The sequence below is a fragment of the Lethenteron reissneri genome, chromosome 54, assembly GCF_015708825.2.
Source record: "Lethenteron reissneri isolate LAM-NWPU_2019-01 chromosome 54, ASM1570882v1, whole genome shotgun sequence".
Classification (NCBI taxonomy): domain Eukaryota; kingdom Metazoa; phylum Chordata; class Hyperoartia; order Petromyzontiformes; family Petromyzontidae; genus Lethenteron; species Lethenteron reissneri.
The window spans coordinates 3,235,973-3,256,811 of record NC_083832.1 but is presented as its reverse complement, the minus strand read 5'-3'; the positions used below and the strand labels follow the sequence as shown (position 1 = coordinate 3,256,811).

General features: G+C 54.9%; 1 protein-coding gene across 1 annotated transcript; it reads right to left on the bottom strand.

Annotated features, from left to right (window-relative positions):
* Positions 1–256: 256 nt before the first annotated feature.
* On the bottom strand, positions 257–18,774 carry CFAP57 (cilia and flagella associated protein 57). Its single transcript, XM_061574199.1, has 22 exons — positions 18,588–18,774; positions 16,096–16,546; positions 14,793–15,071; positions 14,055–14,314; positions 13,196–13,328; positions 12,637–12,789; positions 12,258–12,397; positions 10,748–10,913; positions 10,422–10,535; positions 9,041–9,256; positions 8,366–8,542; positions 8,004–8,165; positions 7,425–7,674; positions 5,954–6,144; positions 5,567–5,740; positions 4,892–5,050; positions 3,884–4,027; positions 3,120–3,236; positions 2,321–2,455; positions 1,423–1,566; positions 976–1,087; positions 257–736 (listed from the first exon to the last, which is right to left on the bottom strand). Exons 2-22 carry the CDS (start codon positions 16,507–16,509, stop codon positions 588–590), a joined length of 3,789 nt encoding a protein of 1,262 aa, XP_061430183.1. The 5' UTR covers positions 16,510–16,546; positions 18,588–18,774; the 3' UTR covers positions 257–587.
* Between the last annotated feature and the right edge of the window lie 2,065 nt (positions 18,775–20,839).

Below are 20,839 nucleotides of genomic sequence, written 5' to 3'. Positions count from 1 at the left end.
TGTGATAGGTGATGTAAGCTGGACAAGGTGGCGATGGGTGATGGAACTGATGGGGAGGGCATTAATGTGTGATGAGCTGGCGGCGGGTGATGTGGGCTGCTCTCGGCAGTGTTTGGAGGTGGAGCGGTGATGGGAGATGCGGGCGGTTCCAGGTTTCGATGACGATTGGGAGGGGATGGAAGATGAGGCAGTGATGGCTGCTCTAGGCTCTAATGGGAGGTGGGTCACTGATGGATGGTGCGGTTGGGCCTAGCTGGTGATGGGAGGATAGGGCGGTGATGGGAGGACGGGACGGTAGGAGGTGACGTGGGGGGGTGACTGTGGTCTAGGCGGTGATGGGAGATGGTGTGATGATGGGAGGATGGGGCGGTGAGGGGAGGACGGGACGGTAGGAGGTGACGTGGGGGGGGTGACTGTGGTCTAGGCGGTGATGGGAGATGGTGTGATGATGGGAGGATGGGGCGGTCGTAGTTGACGTGGGGGGTGACTGTGGTCTAGGCGGTGATGGGAGATGGTGTGATGATGGGAGGATGGGGCGGTGATGGGAGGACGGGACAGTAGGAGGTGACGTGGGGGGTGACTGTGGTCTAGGCGGTGATGGCAGGGAGGCGAGACCCTGACTGCGGACGCTGGTGCAGCTGCTCACGGAGTCGCCGGATCTCCATTCGCTGGAGCTCGATCACGTGGTCTGTGCTGGGCTCCGCCCCCTGCCCCTTGCCAATCTCCATCGAGCTTTCTGATTGGTGGAGATTCCAAAAGACAATGGAGGCAGGGTCGGCATTGTGGGCACCGAATGAATGAACACCACAGCACTTGACGCCCAAAAGGATTTGCAAAAGCTTTGAAGCCCGGCCCTGGTGATGACAATTTTAGGAGGCAGTAGAAAGAAGTGGCATAGCAATCAAGCGCAGAGGCGGTGTAACTGCACCGGGGCAGTGAGCGCTGCGTGTCGTGCCGCGCGTGGGGAGCACGCACCTGGTCGGGGCCGGTTCCTCTTGGCGCTGAGCTCCAGCTGGTGGACGTGCGTGCGGATGTTGCGGAGCTCCTTACGCAGGTCGCACACCTCTCGGACCAGTGTTACATTCTCCTGCAGCACCAACAAACACGCACATAGCGACCCACAGCTACACGCACATAGCTATACACAGTGGTGCACGTGGTGGGTATGGTGCCAGATTTAGAGCGGTGTACGGTTCCTGTGGTGGTGTGTATGGTACCTGTGGTGATGGGTGTGGTGCCTGTATGTGGTGGGGTGTACTGTTCCTGTGGTGGTGTGCATGGTCTCTGTATGTAGTGGTGTGTACAGTACCTGTGGTGCTGGGAGTGGTGCCTGTATGTAGTGATGTGTACGGTACCTGTGGTGGTGCGCATGGTGCCTGTATATGGTGGGGTGTATGGTACCTGTGGTGGTGCGCGTGGTACCTGTATGATGCGGGCGTTCTCGCTGCGGTGAGACTCCGTGTCGGAGCTCAGTTGTTTTCGAAGCGACGCGACGCTCCGCTCCAGGTGGTCCTTCTGCCGGGCAAACTCTCGCTGCACGTCCGCGTCCTCTCCCCGGATCTCCTTCTGCAGCGGAACGCGGCACGGACGCAGTGACCCACTGGCAGCATGCCACAACGTGTCGTGACAACCACACCGGCACACTACAATGCACCGCACACTCGCACTACGAACACAATGCACGACAACACACTGGAAGGTATACTGGTAGGAACCACCTGGTTTCACTAGCCCACAGGGGATTATTGTGTCCGTCCGTCCGTCGTGCATCCAAAAATGGGAGGGGTGGGGCTGGGTGGGGAGGGGCTGGGTGGGGAGTGGGGAGGGGCTGGGTGGGGAGAGTGGGGCTGGGTGGGGGGTGGGAGGGGTGGGGCTGGGTGGGGAGGGGCTGGTCACCCCGTGATGTCCTTATAAAAATCAACGTTTAACCTACTCACGCCGGCTTGTGCCCGCCCTCACAGTCGGCCATATTTGCGGAATACACCACGCCGCCGTTGACCCTGGCCATTGACCGAGCAACCCAACGTTCCTACCAGCTCCCTCCGCAGGAATGTGTTCACGTAGCACACAACACACTGCACGCTAACACTGTAGACTATAACACACGACACAGGATACAGTAGTTATACTAAACACACTACAACACACTGGACACTAAAAGACAACACACTAATACACTGCACACTATAACATAACACTAACGTGCAGCATACTATAACACACGCAGCTGAACATAATTCAATGGGGCACCAGACATCACAGCCCATACTATAACACACGACATGCTGCATGTAGTGATGGTCGTTATGATTGCCCTCACCGCGTCGGCGAGCTGCACGTAGCGGTGGTACAATTGCGTCACCGCCTCCTTGAGTTGCCGGGGCTCCTGGATGAGGCCGGCGATGCCGTGCAGGTCGGTCTTGAAGCGCTTCACCAGCGCCTCCACCTCCCGCACCTACACACACGTGTACAAAGACAAAAACAAAGACCCCCCCCGTATAGCATTGACAGACTGTAGGGGCAAGTACTGTTAGTGAGCACCTATGAAGGCCAGAACGGTACACAAGGGGGTGGGTGGCCAGCACCACGCCCGACCGCCTTTGTCTCCCCAGTGGCGATGTTTACACACTGCACCAGGTACTCATTTGAGACCGAGGGAAGGCCCAGGGCTGGTTCAGATAATCGTCACTGGTGTTAGCCGTGAGCGGGAATCGAATGCATGTGTACGTGCACACACGCGCACACACGCGCACACACGCGTACACACGCGTACACACGCGCACACACGCGTACACACGCGCACACATGCACGGACTTGCACATGCCACGCGGGTGGCAGGGTCACAGGCACGTGCACTCAACGGTATGGATGTGATGATGAGGAGGGTCAAAGGCAAGGGAACGCAGATGAATGGGATCATTGTTAAAGGCGAGGTAAAAAGTAAGGACACGGTGATGGGTCTATAGTCAAGGGTATGGTGATTGTTAAGGTCGATGGTAAGTGTATGGTGATGAGTAAAGATGCTCCATTGGCACAAACAGAGTCGCAGCCACCTGACCCTGTGACAGTGTGGAGTGTACTGCGGACAGTGCGGTGTGCGCATGGATTGATGTGGTACCCGGTCTCGCTCGCGTGCCGTCTGCCGTTCGGCAGCCTGCATCTTGCTCCGCGTGTCGGCCACTGCGAGCTCCAGCTGGGACACCTGCTTCTGGAACCTCTCCAACTCCGTCTCCATCTCCAGGCAGATCACAGGACACCAAACACGCCACACACATGAGATACGCCACACACCACAGGCACGGCACATACGCCACACGCACCAAACACCACACATGGTATATACACGACACAGACATATACACCAGATTTGTATAAATCACAGCGGTGAATTACAGATCTGCGTCACTACGCCCAGGTATATTCAACTGGTGTACATGTGCACCTGCTGTGTGTGTATATGGGGTGTGCTGAGCGCCTGCTATATGTGTGTGTGTGTGTACATCTTGTGTGTGTGTACAGCTGTGTATGAGCACCTGCTGTGTGTGTGTGTGTACATCTTGTGTGTGTGTACAGCTGTGTGTGTGTCCACCTGCTGTGTGTGTGTGTGTACATCTTGTGTGTGTTTAAATCAGCTGTGTATGAGCACCTGCTGTGTGTGTGTGTACATCTTGTGTGTGTGTACAGCTGTGTATGAGCACCTGCTGTGTGTGTGTGTGTGTACATCTTGTGTGTGTGTAAATCAGCTGTGTATGAGCACCTGCTGTGTGTGTGTGTGTACATCTTGTGTGTGTGTGTGTACACCTGCTGTGTGTGTACATCTTGTGTGTGTGTACAGCTGTGTGTGTGTACACCTGCTGTGTGTGTACAGCTGTGTATGAGCACCTGCTGTGTGTGTGTGCGGGCCATGCTGAGCGCCTGCTCCCGAGGCTCCATCTGCCGCTTGAGCTCCTTGATCTTGTAGTCGAGCACAAAGCGGAACTTCTCCAGCTCCTGGTTCTTCTTCTTCAGCTCGTGGATTCGCTTCTCCTGCATGGGGGGCGGGGGGCGTCACGGGGTTAGCTCGTGGCCCGGGTCACGTGGTGCGGTGCGTGGCGGGACGCGCGCCAGTGACCCAGCGCTTCCGATGGCTGCTCCGTGACCGACACGCGACAGTCTTCTTCAGGCCATAGATCTTTGTCTCAAACTCCTTCCATTTGGCCCCCCTCCCACATCATGAGCTCTCTTCTTCATTCCACTGGATGCCTTCCTTCAATTCATCAAGCAGCACCTCTCTCCTTCTGCCTCTTGGCCTCTTTCCCAACATCCTTTCTGCCAGTACCTCTGTCTCTAAGCTCTCACCCTGTGAGCAATCACCAACTCCATGTCGTTCACCTTTTCAAGATTATATGTCTCTCGCCTCCTGAAACTCCTCTAGAACTTCCTAATTTCTCTTCTCTTAGATCCAACCAGTATTCGTTTGATGCCACAACCCACATCTCAAAGGCTTTCGAGCCTTCTTATGTCTACGAGTCCCAAGTTTCTGCCGCATACAACACCACGCGCCACGCTCCACGCTAGGGTCTGCACGAGTCCCTTTCTGAACTGTGTAATTTTGCAAATCAAGATCGTCACCGTATTTTTTGAGAAATTGTCGAACAAAATTCTTATAGCAATGCAACAGAGTTAACGGTTAGCGATTCGCGTAAAATGGTGAAATCCCCAAGCCAGGTGGCCACGGGATGGCAGCACAGAGTGGGTTTGTCGTGGAAGTTGTTTGACCATATTTCACCATGCTGGTTAGGGGAGGCTGGTGAAGAGGGGGGGGTCCAGAACTGGTTTGGATATCGTCCACCATCGTCAGCCGCGGCAGGGGTATCGAACGGGTCTTACCTGCCGTGACGAGGGTCTCACCTTGTCATGGATGGTGTCGTCACGCTCCTGCACCTCCTTGCGGAGGGCCTGCACGTCACGCTCCAGGGCACGCACCACGCCGCCCAGACGCGTCTGCTCCGCCCGCACGCGCTCCACCTCGCTTTGCCGCTCCTCCGCCTCGCGTTGCAGGCTGGCAAACTTCATACGGACACCAATACCAACGCCCGTCATTCAGCACTAAGTTACGGTGATGTCACCAAGGCGCCTGTGCCAGGCTAGGTGCACTTTGAGGCCCCGTGAGGTATCGAACGTTCGCTGACAGGAGCTCGCGGGACAGACCCAGGTGCCATGGGTTGACTGACTGAGATGACCGGTAGATGCACCAGCTGTGCCCCCTACTGTGCCAACGCGCACACAGGTTCACACACACACATGCACGCACACAGGTTCACACACACACATGCACGCACACAGCGCAGGTATACACCCATCTTCCCGCGTCCCCGTATACTCATATCCCCACGTCCCGTCTGTCCATTTCACCATCTCCCTGTCTCCCCGTGTCCCTGTCTCCCCGTGTCCCCATCTCCCCGTGTCTCTGCCTGCTCACATCACCATCTCCCCTTCCCTCATGTCCTCGTGTGCCTGTCTCCCTGTGTACCCCTGTCTCCCCTACTCCCTGTGGGGTGGTGGTGGTGGTGCTGGGAGCCGTACCTTCTTGCGCATGATGCCAGCCTCCCCCTGCAGGCGAGCGTTGGCGTCGCGCAGGGCGTAGAGCTGCTTCTCCAGGTCAGTGCGCGACAGCAGCAGCTCGCGGTCGGCGTCCTCCTCCAGCTGCCGGCGAGACTCCTCGTGTGAGCGGTGCTCCAGATGGCGTGCCTCCTCCACCTGCACGCACACAGGGACACATACAGGGACACATATTCACATGTAAACAAACACGGAGTCACACACAGGCTGGCTTGCATAGACTCAGAGACACACTCGGGCATAAACACATGGCCTGCGTCCCGCAACCCACGTGTCTCTGGTCCGGTGTGTCTCTGCTGTGTGGTGGTGGGTGGTGGGTGGTGGTGGGTGGTGGTGGGTGGGGGGCGGCACCTGCTTGAGCAGCTCCTGCTGCTCTGCGAGCTGCTGCTCGTAGTTCTGTGCGGAAGAGCGCAACGCGCGCTCCCGGGCCTCGTCCGCCTCCTGCAGCTGCTGCTCGAACTCGTCCTGCATGCGCTGGGCGCGCACCTGCAGCTCCTGCTGCCGCTCGTACTCCAGCAGCAGCTTCTGGCTGTTACCGGACTCTGCATGCAGATGCAACGACAACAAAAGTTGCCGTTCGCCACCGAGTGGCAGTCACGTCATCGCTGGCAGGAGGTCACAGGACAGACCCAGGTGCCATAGGTTGACTGAGATGACCGGCAGATGCGCACCACCTGTGCACCCTACCTGCCAACTTGCTGCAGATGCACATATGAATACATATACACCGATACATACGTAGTGACTGGGAATGTCACTGTGTGGTGCCGGGCTTGTGAGTCCACGGCAGGATGTATACTGTTGTGCGTAGTACCAGCCCAAGTCGGGGCTTGTTAAGTGCGATGGCCACGCACAACGTGCAGTGCCGGCTCCTTTTGAGAGAGGAAGAGAGTGTCAGCCAGCTAGGGTTACGTTGGGGGCACGATACTCTGGCTGACCTGGGGACACGTGACCGGATGATACTGGAGGGGGGCCACCGGTGGAGGGGGCTAATGGGTGGTCACGTGGTCCGGGAAGAACTCTCGAGAGCCTTCGGGCAAGGGCGGGAAAGATCGAGAAGGTGGGCGGGGCGAGAGGCGCGGCCAGCCCCAGCCCGGCCCCATATAAGGGGGGCCTTGTGAGGGGCTCGGGGTTGTTACTGTTGGAGGGCAGGAGATCCACGTCAAGCTTGAAGAAGCCTCCAGCCACGTGGTCTGGGACACAGCTTACGGTCCGGACCAAGATAGCGGAACCGTGTCTAGTTCCGCCGTAGCATGGTGAGTTGGGTGGTCACCACCCGAGAGTTTGTTGTGTTAATAGCCTGGAGTATGTTGTGTTAATAGCCTGGAGTATGTTGTGTTAATAGCCTGGAGTATGTTGTGCTAAGAGTTTAATGAAACTTGTTGCTCCCAAGACAACGTCTGCGACTCAGTTGGACTCATACACATATATACAGGGTGCCAAGTGCAGTGCAGAGTGCTGGATACTGGATATGTAATGCAGCATTTAAACACATTCCTCCTGCGGAGGGAGCTGGTAGGAACGTTGGGTTGCTCGGTCAATGGCCAGGGTCAACGGCGGCGTGGTGTATTCCGCAAATATGCCCGACTGTGAGGGCGGGCACAAGCCGGCGTGAGTAGATTAAACATTGAGGTTTATAAGGGCACCACGGGGTGACCAGCCCCTCCCCACCCAGCCCCACCCCCCCACCCAGCCCCACCCTCCCCGCCCAGTCCCTCCCCACCCTCCCCACCCAGCCCCTCCCCACCCTCCCCACCCAGCCCTTCCCCACCCACCCCTCCCCATCCAGCCCCACCCTCCCCACCCAGCCCCGGTTTCGTACCGGTGTCGTGCAGCTGCTGCGCATGCCTCTGCGCCAGCTCGGCGAGCTCCTGGGTGTGCCGCGCCGCGTCCCGCTCGCGCTCCACCTTCAGCACCTGGTTCTTGGTCTTGAGCGCCTCCATCTCGTGCACGAACTTGTCGGTGAGCTCGCGCACTTTCTCCTGGTACGTCATGTCGCGCAGCCGCTGGGAGTACTCGCTCTCGCTCCGCACTTCCTCCAGCCGCGCGCGCAGGTCCAACGTGGCCTGCTCCTGCGAGCGGCCCCCCACACGAGTCCCGTTAGTGGCCGCGCCCGTTAACGTCCATGCAACACTCTCGACCGGGCGAGTGAGTTGCGTGTTAAGAGACGCACACACACGCGTGCGCGCAACAACAGGTATAATTCGCCATTGAGTGGCGGTAAGACATCAAGACAGTGATTGTGCCAGGCTAGATGGACTTTGAGGCTACATCAAGTGGAAAAGGTTTGCGAGCCGGCGGCAGGAGGTCGGGGATGGACGCAGGTAATGTGGGTTGACTGACCCAGATGACTGACAGATGGACCGCCTGTGGCAACTTGCTCGCACACGCGCACGCAAACCTTGTCTTGCAGGTCAGCCTTAGTGACGAGGATCTCGTCGGAGTAGGGGACGTCGCGCTCTCGCCGCAGGCTGCGGCCCTCCTTGTCGGTGAGGCGCCACACGAGCACGCACGCGTCCTCGCCCACCGTCACCACAAACTGCTCGTCGTGCGTGACGCGCATCTGCAGACGCGCGCGGCGTGAGAGGGCGCGCGGAACGCAGCACGGCACCGCTACAAACACCAACACCCTCTCCATCAGGACACGAACTCCGTGGCTCAGCCACAACACCCTCTCCATCACAACGCTCACTCCATCACTCAACCACAACACCTTCTCCATCACTCACTCCGTCATTCATCGCAACAACTCCCGGCGGAGACCTTGGTGATGGCTCCGGCGTGTCCCTGGTACTCGACCCAGTCTCCCGGCGTGGATGTGAGCGGGAAGCGCAGCGAGCGCAGCGTCCCCAGCGCGGTGCCGGCGAGCAGCAGGCGCCCCGAGCGCGGCACGAGCACCGCCGTGAGAGGTACGCCGTCCGACTCCACCTCTCGCACAACCTACCGGCCGCGGGCACGCGGGGTCAGGTGGATAGTGGGGCATGGGGATAAGGGAACTTGAAGATAGTGGAATACAGGGATAGGTAAACATGGGGACGTGGGAAGAAAAACACACATGGACGTGGGAACAAGTAGCCATGGGGATGACAGATTGAGACGAGAGAGAAGATTATGGAGATAAACAAGAAAGAGACAAATTTCGATTTAAAGCTTTCGTGACTGCAGGGATTCATATTCTTGGTTCTTTCGGTTTTCACACCTGATGATCATTGCTTGTGTTGCTATCAATTTATCATTTCATTATTTCCCTTCTACGTGACTTTACCGAAAGAACCAAGAATAAGAAAGAGACAGACTTGGAAATGAGAGCCGCGGGCGAGCAGGAACGCATACGGACGCGGTCACATCACGACGTGTGACGCCACACGTCCCCCTGGCATGCGCTCGCTACGTGGCCCCCCACGCCCTGGGCTAGAGGTGTGGGTGGCGCGGCGTCACCTGGGAGTCGGCGATCTCCTTGAGCGTCCGGTCGGAGCCCACGGCGTAGACGGCAGCACGCGCGTCGGGCGCCACCGCCACGCCGGTGTAGGCGCACGCCTTGACCACGCACTCGGCGTCGCGCCGCCCCGACAGAGGGCTCCACTCGTACACAGCGCCGTCGAGGCCGCACGACACGAGGCGCGCATCATCCACGCTCCAGGCCAATCCCCGCACCTTACACACCACCACCCGGCACCCAGCACCATCACCACCGCCATCCAACACTCGGCACCATCATCACTGCCACCGAGCACCGTCACCACCACCTAGCACCCATCACCACCACTGCCACCCATCACCACCACCACCTAGCACCCAGCGCCATCATCACCACCACCCAGTACCGCCACCCAACACCACCACCACCACGGGGACACAAGCAAGTGTCATTTGCAGAGCAGGGATACGTAGCTTGGGGGCTCATAATGGCCATGTCAGAGGACTGAGCTGACATCACTTAGATCCTGGGTTAGAGCCAGAGGACTGTGTATTTTATGGGGTTCGTAATGGCTGTGTCACAGGACTGAGTCTGCAAGGATGAGAATCTAGCTATCACCCAAGTACTCATCCTTGCTGAGTCAGTTCTTGGGTTAAAGCTAAGATTCTTACTGGTTTGGTTCTCTGACATGGCCATTATGAACCCTATAAGAGATGCAGTGTGAGGGCTCTATACTACAGCTAATATATGTGGTTGTGTGGTTTTCGCAACTTCGTGTGTAGTTGTGTGGTTGCACAGCTTCATGTATTTTTGTGTGTAGTTGTGTGGTTTGTGCAGCTTCGTGTGTGGTTGTGTGGTTTGTGTAGCGTCGTGTGCTTGTGTGTGTGGTTGTGTGGTTTGGCAGCTCTGTGTGTAGTTGTGTGGTTTGTGCAGCTTCGTGTGTGGTTGTGTGGTTTGTGTAGCGTCGTGTGCTTGTGTGTGTGGTTGTGTGGTTTGGCAGCTCTGTGTGTAGTTGTGTGGTTTGTGCAGCTTCGTGTGTGGTTGTGTGGTTTGTGTAGCGTCGTGTGCTTGTGTGTGTGGTTGTGTGGTTTGGCAGCTCTGTGTGTGGTTGTGTGGTTTGCACAGGGTCATGTGTGGTTGTATGGTTTGCACGCTTCGTGTGTAGTTGTGTGGTTTGTGCAGCTTCGTGTGCTTGTGTGTGGTTGCGCAGCTTCGTGTGTGCTTGTGTGGTTTGCGCAGCTTCGTGTGTGCTTATGTGTGGTTTTTGCGAGGTCCTGTGAGCCTGCGCAGGTCCATGCGCAACTGTGCGAAGCTAAGCCACGTTTCGGGGACGTGCGTGGTTTCTTTGCGTGATCGTGCGTGTGCCTGCGTGGGCTTCATCCATGGCTGTGGGTGCCGTACCTTTCCGCTGTGCCCCTTGAGGTTTGCAACGTTCTCAAATGTGATGCTGGAGAACACCTGGACGACATTCCCATTGGCTGCAGCAAACAGGTGTCCACCGTTACTGAAGCAGCACTGTAAGACAGGGTCGGGGTTGTTCCACAACGCCACCGCGGTCGCTCACATGGGTGTGCGCAAGTGTGCGTACGACTGGCTCAACCCTGCTTAGCCTGCGAGCCCCAACGAGATCGGGCGCATTCCGGGTGACTTGGCCATAACCGACCGTCCTCGCGGGGAGGGGACAGTGACGGCGGTGGCGTCCTCCCACCCCCCCCCCCACCGCTCACCTCCTTGCAGGCGCGCACGGGGAAGTCGCGCAGTGGCCGCACGTCATGCAGCAGCAGCGTGAGCAGCCGCAACTTGTCGGAGAAGCCGACGAGCACCTGCAGCCCCGAGGGGTGCAGCGCCACACTGTGGGCCTCCTCGGGGAACACGTGGTGCAGCTCCAGGGAGCTGCACTCACGCACAAGCGGGCACGCACATGTACAAAGCAGTGATGTGCGGTGAGGTCAATGGCTGGGGAGGCACTGGCTAGTGTCAGAGCCAGATTCACACACTGAGGGAGGCGTGGCCTCACGGAGGGGGCGTGGCACATCCCCCCTCAGTGAGGCAGATGTGATAGCTGCCTCTCCTGGTGCTTCTTCATTGCAATTTCATGACGAGACCAGTGAGCCTAAATATCTTTATACACATACGGGAAATAAGTTACCTGGAGTATGGAAGGCGAGGACATGAAATGAAGGGGTCTACAAACATTACATTGGTGACATACTGAGATAGTAACAGGCACGCGCTTATTGCCCGTGCTACATCCAGTTACTGAGGGGTTGCGCAATCAGAAGGGAGGCTGAGCTCGTCGCTGCCTCACCTCTCGTCTCTTCCTGTATTTGCAGTGGAGCTCCGCACATTTGGCGATTTTAACTATGAAAATGATTGGAATCGAACAGAAATGACATTTATAACACAGATCAGTGGAAAAATATTAATATTTATTTTATTTGATTATTCGTTTTTTTTTTACTTTTCGTAACAGCTATTTTCATTGGAGTATGACAGGTGAGGCTTTGCCTCCCCTGCCTGGTACAAAGACAAGGATCCCTCCGTATAGCCTGAACAGACTGTTGGGGCAAGTGCTGTTAGCGAGTACCAATGAAGGCCGGCACGGCACGTGAGGGGGTGGGTGGGCAGCACCAAACCCGGCCGCATTTGTCTCCCCAGTGACGATGTTTACACATCGCACCAGATACTCATTTGAGGCTCAGTCGATCTAGGAAAGGCCCAGGACCGGTTCGGATAATCGTCACTGGTGTTGGCCGTGAGCGGGAATCGAACTCAGGTTGCCGGGTTCGTAGCGCAGTGCGCGAACCACTATGCTGCGGCTCCCCCAACACGCAGGTACACACAACCTTGCAAGTACACCATGTTTATTTGTTGAACTCGTTTACCCAGGAGGTCCTGGAGCCCAGCCGTATTTCACCAATTGTGTTGTCAAGACACTGACCATGTAGATATTGTCTTGCGATATCGGTGATACCACACTCATCCCGATTCCTGCTTTCCTAAAGCCAAGTCTGGGGAAGCCGATAATGAAACCCCTGTCTGCTGAAGCCAAGTCTCGAGACAAAAACCACTGTACAACCGAGGTGTGGATGTCTCGTGAGGCCAGCGTAGCGTGGTAAATCGCCAGTGGAAAAACACCACCCGTACTGTGAGGGCCCCTCGCTGGATGCTCCTGTGGAAAAGGGGAAGTGGTCTCGTGTCCACGGCGCATTGCGTGCGATGGGGTCGGGGCCTTACTTGGTCTCGTAGTTCCAGACGCGCAGAGAACGGTCGAGGGAGCAAGTGGCGGCCAGCGGCTTCCTAGCGCACACATCGAGGCCCGTGATGGCGCCGTGGTGAGGAGGCGGGGACACCGGCTCCAGCCACGACACCTCACCCTGCACACACACCCATAGAAAAGACAAAGATCCCTCGTATAGCCTCTGGCCTATAGGTCCGCGTGCAGTTGCACCCCCTACACACTTGACAGCTACGCGCCGCAACGATAACCAGGGCGGCCGCTGTGAACTCGAACCGCGAAGCTCCACAACGAGCTGCCGCTCGGCCACGTCGTCGCCCCAATTCCCGACCCGGCCGGCGCGACCACGTCCCGGCGACGCGTGATCATGCCACTCGCCCTGGTGATGTCGCTGGCCGACAGCGTGACGCCGTAGAGGCGGTGTTGATCGGTTGACACGAGCAGTGTCTCCTCGGACGGGCTGAACACCAGCGACGTGACTCCGGGGGCCTCTGCGCGGTCTTCGTCTCCAGCGCCCGCATCTGCCGGGATCTGCGCGCACGCGGCAAAGGCGATGCCCAGGACCGGTTCAGATAATCGTCACTGGTGTTAATGCCCATGAGCGGGACTTGAACTCAGGTTTCCAGGTTCGTAGCAGAGTGCGCTAATCGCTGTGCCACCATTACCCAACACACACACGTGCAGGTTTCGAAGATCCTTTTTTCTTAAAAGATCTCATTTCTAAAAGACAATTATCGGGAAGCCATTATTGCTCATTCCAGTATCTGTAAGGACATGGCTAGCACCGCTGGCTTGGTATCTTAGCTGCACTGAAGCACACAGGGACGGTAGTACGTGCAGGGTGTTCTATCCCCTGCAGTGCGTTGCGCTATGCACCGCTACATAACATGGCGCCGTGGCACGTACGGTGTGCCGCATCAGTTGGTGCTCGCGTTACCTGAATTGTGCGTGCCAGGTGTAGGGGGTCTCCGCGAGCCTCCCCCGGCTCCATAAGACACACGGTGCCCGGCCCTGCCGAGCAGGCCACGCCGCGGGCAAACGCGCATATGGCCCACACAGGGAAACCCAACCTGCACACACACAATCAACGCCCAAGAGTAATTTATTATTGATTTGGGTTTCCCTCACTTTATGCGTTAGATGTGTTCCAAAAAAAGTACACACAGTGCCGTTCCACGTCCGACTGCATAGCCACTTAAGAGTTAATTCAACCCACAATGGCCTACCATAGCAAATGACATCACAGGATCTTTAATGTCCTCTGTGAGGCTGCCAGAGTGTGGTGTTTTTTTGTTTCTGGATTATCTGAATGTAGAGGTGGAGCCCTACGAACAGGCGGTCAAGTGTAAAGCTACCAAGCGTCTAGGTTTGGCCGGGACAGCCTCGGTGGTTTCAAAAAGCTTATCCCGGTGTCCCAAAGCTGATGCTAAAATCAGGATTTAGTCCCAGTTTAACACTTTCTGGACTCATGTTAAACTCATGATACGGGGAAAAGGGTGGGGCTACATGAGTATTGGGTGGGGCTGCCTAGGTAGTGGGTGGGGTTAGCAGAGGGGTGGGTGGAGCCGTTGAGCTGTGGGCAGGGTCAACGTCAGGTCATTCTGTGTGGGTGGAGATAGTGGTCCAGTGGGCGTGGCTATACAGAAGAAGGCGGGGCTGATGAGGGAGGGGTGGCCAGCTCGCATGTGTCCTGGTTGAGCCTCCCATACATCTGGTAGCTTCAGTCAAGTGACACACACACATAGAGATCACTTGGACACCCCGTCGTGTGACCTCGCCATATCCTCTGGCCTCACCCCACAGGTGACTCCACGATTGTTTCCCCGCGCTGCTCGCCACCCAGGAAGGTGAGGAGGCGTCCCGTGTCCGTGCCCACGATGACACGGTCTGGGCCGAGCCACGTGTGGCTCAGGTAGACAGGGGCATGGGGGTCGATGGCCGCGCGTGCCGCGCCTGCCCCCATGCCACGCAGCGCCCCCTCAGCGTAGCGAAATAGGCGGAACACGCCTTGTCCCGTGACGCACGCCAGCCCCGCATCCTGGGGGCTCAGCGACACCTGTGGAGGGCGGCACGGGGCGATAGGGCACCAGAGGCGATGTTTCACGCAAATTTCTTATTAAGCACAGCCCAGAGCCCTTCATGCAACACGTGGCTACATTATGCCTACGAATTCGACACAACCCGCTGACGATATTTATCTATCGCTGCAATCATCTTAACCTTACTAATCAGCTACTCGTGGGTCATCATTTTTTCACCTTATGACAATTTATTCAAATGTAAAGTTGAGCCCCTTATATTTCATATTATTATTCGAGGAAGCAAAGGGGCGTATTGATGTGTGGCCCCCTAGTTAATTTGAAAGCCCTATTTGGCCCTCAGGAAAAGGTTCCCCACTACTGTAATAGGTCAACCCTAATTATCCCTTTATAGCATATGTAATGAACCAACTGTTATCCCTCCCCCCCCCCCCCCCCCCCCCTTTCTGCAGTACCTAATGGACCAACCCTCCTCTCACTTCCACTTGTACATACCTGATGGACAGGTCCACCCCCAAGGGGGGCACTGCGAGTGGCGGCCATGAGCCGCCCCTTCTCCCATAGCCAGAGAGTGAGCAGCCAGTCGGGGGCTCCGGCCTGCACAAGCAGCCAGCGCGAGTCGGCCGAGAAGCCCAGGCTCACCACGTCCTGCGGGGGCGGCCCGGTGAGCACCGTCACGGTCCCCGTCAGAACACCGCCCGCCCCGCCAGGGCCACCGGGGGCGCCGGGTGGTCCCGCCGCCTGCTGCAGTTGTGCATCACCGAGGTTGAGCACCTGGCACACAGCACAACCCACAGCACAATGCACAGAACACCACAGAGCACGCGATGGTTAACATGACACGATTCCACAACCTAAGTTTCTACGACCTTTACAAAGAAGACTCAAGCTGTACTGGGCCGTGCCAAGAATGGCTCGTTTCTTATCCCAATGCTTCAGGAGGCATGCGGTTCTGTCGCCTCAGTTTCTCCCACTCCACACCACAGCTCATCCCTCTACAGAACTCGGGCTGCCACGTTCTGAACATGCTGCAGCCTATTGAGAGGCATGCCTGACAAGAGGGCATTACAATAATCGACCCGAGAGAAGACGAATGAATGAAGCACATTCACTTTTGACATGCACTTCAAACGTGGAAGCAGGGTCGAGAGGATGGTACCGAGTTTTTTTTTTTACCGTTTGTGATGAGCTGATGTGATCATGAATATGGGCCAACGCTACGCAGTAGATGCAGAGATGAAAGGTGGCTAATACAAAAGGTCATCCATAATATATGCTTTTTAATGTCGTTAAACTCGCCACCATGTGACAAAGCCAATTAGTCAGGTTTATCACGTAAACAGAACATGCCAATTCATTACTAGTCCAGCACACCGGTGTGTTGGAGAGCAAAGCCACATCATTTACAATCTTGAGTACAACGTATCGCCAATATATACAACTAGCTTCATCAGGCGACAACCAGATTTGTGGAAATGTTGTGGATTTGCTCTCCAACATACCAGTGTTCTGTACTAGAAACGAATTGGCATGTTATCTTACGTTACAAACCTTACTAATTGGCTCTGTCTGGTGGTGGCGGGTTTAACGACACATTTATATTTACACGGTCTAACCCAAAAACCTTTCTTATGGATATTGGTCGCGAAAGCCTACTTGATCAACTGACAAAAGGTGATATCTGTGGGTATAATGCGCATAGCCACTAACTCGACAGGGCCAATACTGTGGCCCTATCATAGATGGAAGCAGCTTCCTGTGGCGCTCACGGCATGATCCTAACGCTGTCGCCGCCCACCTTGCGGCGCCGCACAGGCTCAGCCTGCAGGTCATACACCGCCACGGAGGCCGGCATCGCCCGATCGGCGGTACCGCCGCCACCGTCCGCGGGCGCCAGCGCGGCCGCGATGCGTGCCGAGCCCAGCGCCAGGAAGCGGCGGTTGGGGCTGAGTGCGAAGGCGCGCCCGGCCGCTTGCACCCTCGCGGTCCCCGACGCCGCGGCTCCCCCGGCGGCGACGCCACCCCGCTCGGGCCCTGGTGTCAGGGCTTGCGTCCGCAGTTCGGCCCCGGCGCCGGCGCTCGCCCGCACCAGCTGGTTGGCTGCGGCAAACACCAGGGTCTGCTCGTCGAGGAAGGCAAAGGAGGCGGCGCCGGGACCCGGGGCTCCGGCGAGACCAAACACATGGTGCGCGTGCGCCTGGGCCTGAGACATGGCGGGCGCCGACTTGGTCGATCCGCTCACCTGACACCTGCACAGGGACGCACGCACACGGGATGCATGTCTCTGGGCCTTCACTCCTGTGGCACCGGGACCGTGGAACTCTCTGCCAAAAGCTTTCAAGGCATCTGGTTTTGGTTGGGATCTTCAAGTCCTTCCATCTAAAGACATTTCCCTTTGTGAAGGCATTTTATATTTTAACTTAGAGACACTTCTTACCCAAACCCCCATTGCCAATGATGTAAAGTACATTGAGCTTTTATGAAAGGCGCTATATAAGCTGTGATTATTATTATTATACAGCAAGTGTTCGTTGAACGTGGTAGATGCGTTCCTGAAAAGTGCCGCGATAAGCTAAACCAATTTCCCCGTAAATAATGGAACGATAAAGTTTGGCGAGATACGCCGTACACACACACAGGAAGACGGCGAGACAAATAACGAATGGAATGCCTCCGCGAAAGTGTATTGTTCCACTCGGCCGTGCAGGTTAAGAAAGTAGTTCATCATCGACCGCTTATTGTTGTGCGAAAAGTGTTTCCCAATGTCAGAACCGCGTTATAGTGAAAACGTACCACGTGAACACGCGTTAAGTGAGGACTTACCATATATATGTACACACTAGGGGGCAGCCTGTCCTATGGATGGGGTGATACGACACAGCTGATCCTCAGCTCTTCCAGTGTTGCCAACTGAGCAATTTTGTCTCGAGGTCTAGTGACTCAATTAGGTTTACCTGGCGATTTCCTACTTTGTGGAGTTTGCAACATCGCCAACTCTTAACTCACAACGCAGCCCACACCAGGTACGACTCACCACCAGGTACAACTCAACTCACCACAGTCTACAACTCACCACGTGGTACAACTCACCGCCAGGTACAACTCACCACGAGGTACAACTCAGAAGGTACAACTCACCACAGGAACAACTCACCACAAGGTACAACTCACCACGTGGTACAACTCACCGCCAGGTACAACTCACCACGAGGTACAACTCACAAGGTACAACTCACCACAGGAACAACTCACCACAAGGTACAACTCACCACAAGGTACAACTCACCACAGGAACAACTCACCACAAGGTACAACTTACCACGAGGTACAACTCACCAGCTACAACTCACCACAAGGTACAACTCACCACGAGGTACAACTCACCAGCTACAACTCACCACGAGGTACAACTTACCACCAGCTACAAATCACCACAAGGTACAACTCACCAGCTACAACTCACCACAAGGTACAACTCACGAGGTTCAACTCACCACCAGCTCCAACTCACCACAAGGTACAACTCACCACGAGGTTCAACTCAGAAGGTACAACTCACCACAAGGTACAACTCACCACAAGGTACAACTCACCACCAGGTCCAACTCACCACCAGGTCCAACTCACCACCAGCTACAACTCACCACGAGGTACAACTCACCACAAGGTACAACTCAGAAGGTACAACTCACCACAAGGTATAACTCAGAAGGTACAACTCACCACAGGAACAACTCACCACGAGGTACAACTCACCAGCTACAACTCACCACAAGGTACAACTCAGAAGGTACAACTCACCACAGGAACAACTCACCACGAGGTACAACTCACCACCAGGTACAACTCACAAGGTACAACTCACAAGGTACAACTCACCACGAGGTTCAACTCACCACAAGGTACAACTCACCACCAGCTACAACTCACCACGAGGTTCAACTCAGAAGGTACAACTCACCACAGGAGACATCTCTGACAGCCAACCCTGACCACTTACCAGTGACACTCGCTGTACAATCACCATGGGTTGGTGTCTAATGTTACATTACTGTACCTGTATTAGGCTGGTGTTATACTAATCACATGTCATTCGTCATTCGTTACATTAATTTTATGTGAAGGTGGTTGAAGTGGGTGTACATTGACGTGGTGCTACTCTGTAGCTGTGTAGACGATGTCTTTATATTTGTCTTTATATTAACGTTGTGTAGGTGGTCTGCGCAAGAGTAACGTCGTGAATGTGACGCGGGCGATGATATTGCTGAGTTGTCAGTCGCGTTAACTTACTTCTGCGTGAATCTACAGCAGCAGAAGCGGCCTATGTAGTGTTGTGTAGGTGTTTATGCAAGGGCTGTGTGTGTAGGTGTTGTATAAGTGTGTAATGTTGTGTTGGTGTTGTCCAAGTGTGTTGTTTTGTGTCGAATGCTGTCGCCTAAGCTCCGTGCGTTCCGCGTCGCCATGGCGACCAACCCCGAGTTGCTGTGGGGGGGGGGGGCTGGTCACGTGACGGCACTCGTCGCGTGAGCGCGGTCACGTGACGCCGCCGCCCTCTCCTCGCCATCTTGTTAAGTTCAACGAGTTGTGGTTCATCTTCTTGGTTCTTTCGGTAAAGTCACGTAGAATGGAAATAATAAAATAATAAAAATAAAACATAATAAAATAATTCTCACGACGTTTCGGCCACAACGCAAGCAGCCGTCCTCAGATGGAGAGCAGGTCTGTCGAGTAGACAGCGTCTGAATGACACACGCCAGGCTTGTAGCGACCCCCCTCCATCCCAGCTTAAATAGTCGCTCCAAGCCTGGAGTGTGTAATTCAGACTCTGTCTACTCGACAGACCTGCTCTCCACCTGAGGACGGCTGCTTGCGTTGTGGCCGAAACGTCGTGAGAATTATTTTATTATGTTTTATTTTTATTATTTTATTATTTCCCTTCTACGTGACTTTACCGAAATAACCAAGAAGATGAATCCCTGCAGTCACGAAAGCTTTAAATCGAAAATGAGTTGTGGTTATTGTGGGTACGCTGCACGTGGCCTGTCATCATTCCGCGCTGTGAGGGGGGGGGCAGTGAGTGTTTGATGGATCACACACACACAGATTATGTCAATTATACACCTTATCAGTGCCTACCTTAGGGGCCGTCCATAAATGACATCACGCGATTTTGGACGATTTTTGACCCCCCCCCCCCCCTTCGTCACACGGCGTCACAAAAAGTCAGACCCCCCTCAAATATGACGTCACAAAGCTCTGCCCCCCCCCCCCCAATAAAACATGCTTCGTGCGTTCGCTTTAAACTATTGTCATTGTAGTGCGTATTTAATGTGGCGCTGCACTCTGTTGTAGGAGCAAACATTTAATAAAAAGTCTATTTAATTAAGTAGAACGTATTGTCGATATTTATTTAAAGTTGCGCATTTTGATGTGACGTCACATTTCTCACCCTCCCTCTCGTCACACATCGTCACAAATGTCTGACCCCCCCCCCCCCAGGTGCGTGACGTCATTTATGGACGGCCCCTTATTATAAACCAATACGGGGTAAACCGTACGTGTTGACAGCTATACAACTCCCTTCACGTGGGCGTCGAGAAAGAGCCATACCCCCAATATATTGCTATAAAATAGATTTCTGTTTCTATGATTGTGGTTATGGTTGTACTTTATTAATCCCTAATCTCTGACATTACATACAATGAAACAAGAAAAGGTAAAAACGAAAAAAACAGAGCAATGGAATACAATACACTATTAGACATTATTGTAAAAAATAAATAAAAAGTCCATCCTATGTGCTAGTGAATTATTTTCTATTTTAGGGAGGAAATTCGTTTTGATTTAAAGCTTTCGTGACTGCAGGGATTCATATTCTTGGTTCTTTCGAAAAAGTCACGTAGAAGGGAAATAATAAAATATTTGTATTATCTCTCTAAAAATATGTATTTTATTTGATTATTTCCCTTCTCTGTGACTATACCGAAAGAACCAAGAATATAGGAAATTAGTTTTAAAATTTTGATTATTTTTCTGCTTGGGGGGGGTGACCAAATCTTCCAGGGGGTGTGGGGGTCCCCCCCCAAAGTTGACTCCACGACTACGGCCTTGCTACATTCGCACGCGTTGGGTTTGTCCAAGTGCTCCAGTTTCCAATCACACGGAAAGATGCAATGGCCAACAACACCTGAATACATATGTAGCGGACCGCAGCGCTTTGGGTAGGGGGGGGGCGGAATTTGGTGGTGCTGCCTTGGCCTGCTCCTCGTCTGTGGTCCCTCCTCTTGGCGCGCAGTCCCTGCAATTGCGAGGTTGACGCCGCTGCTGGCGGAAGGGGCAAAGCTGTCAACCCATACGGTTTAGGGGCCGTCCATAAATGACGTCACGCACCTGGGGGGGGGGGGGGGTCAGACATTTGTGACGATGTGTGACGAGGGGGGGGGGGGTGAGAAATGTGACGTCACATCAAAATAAATATAGACAACACGTTCTACTTAATTAAATAGACTTTTAATAAATGCTTTCTCCTACAACATCAGAGT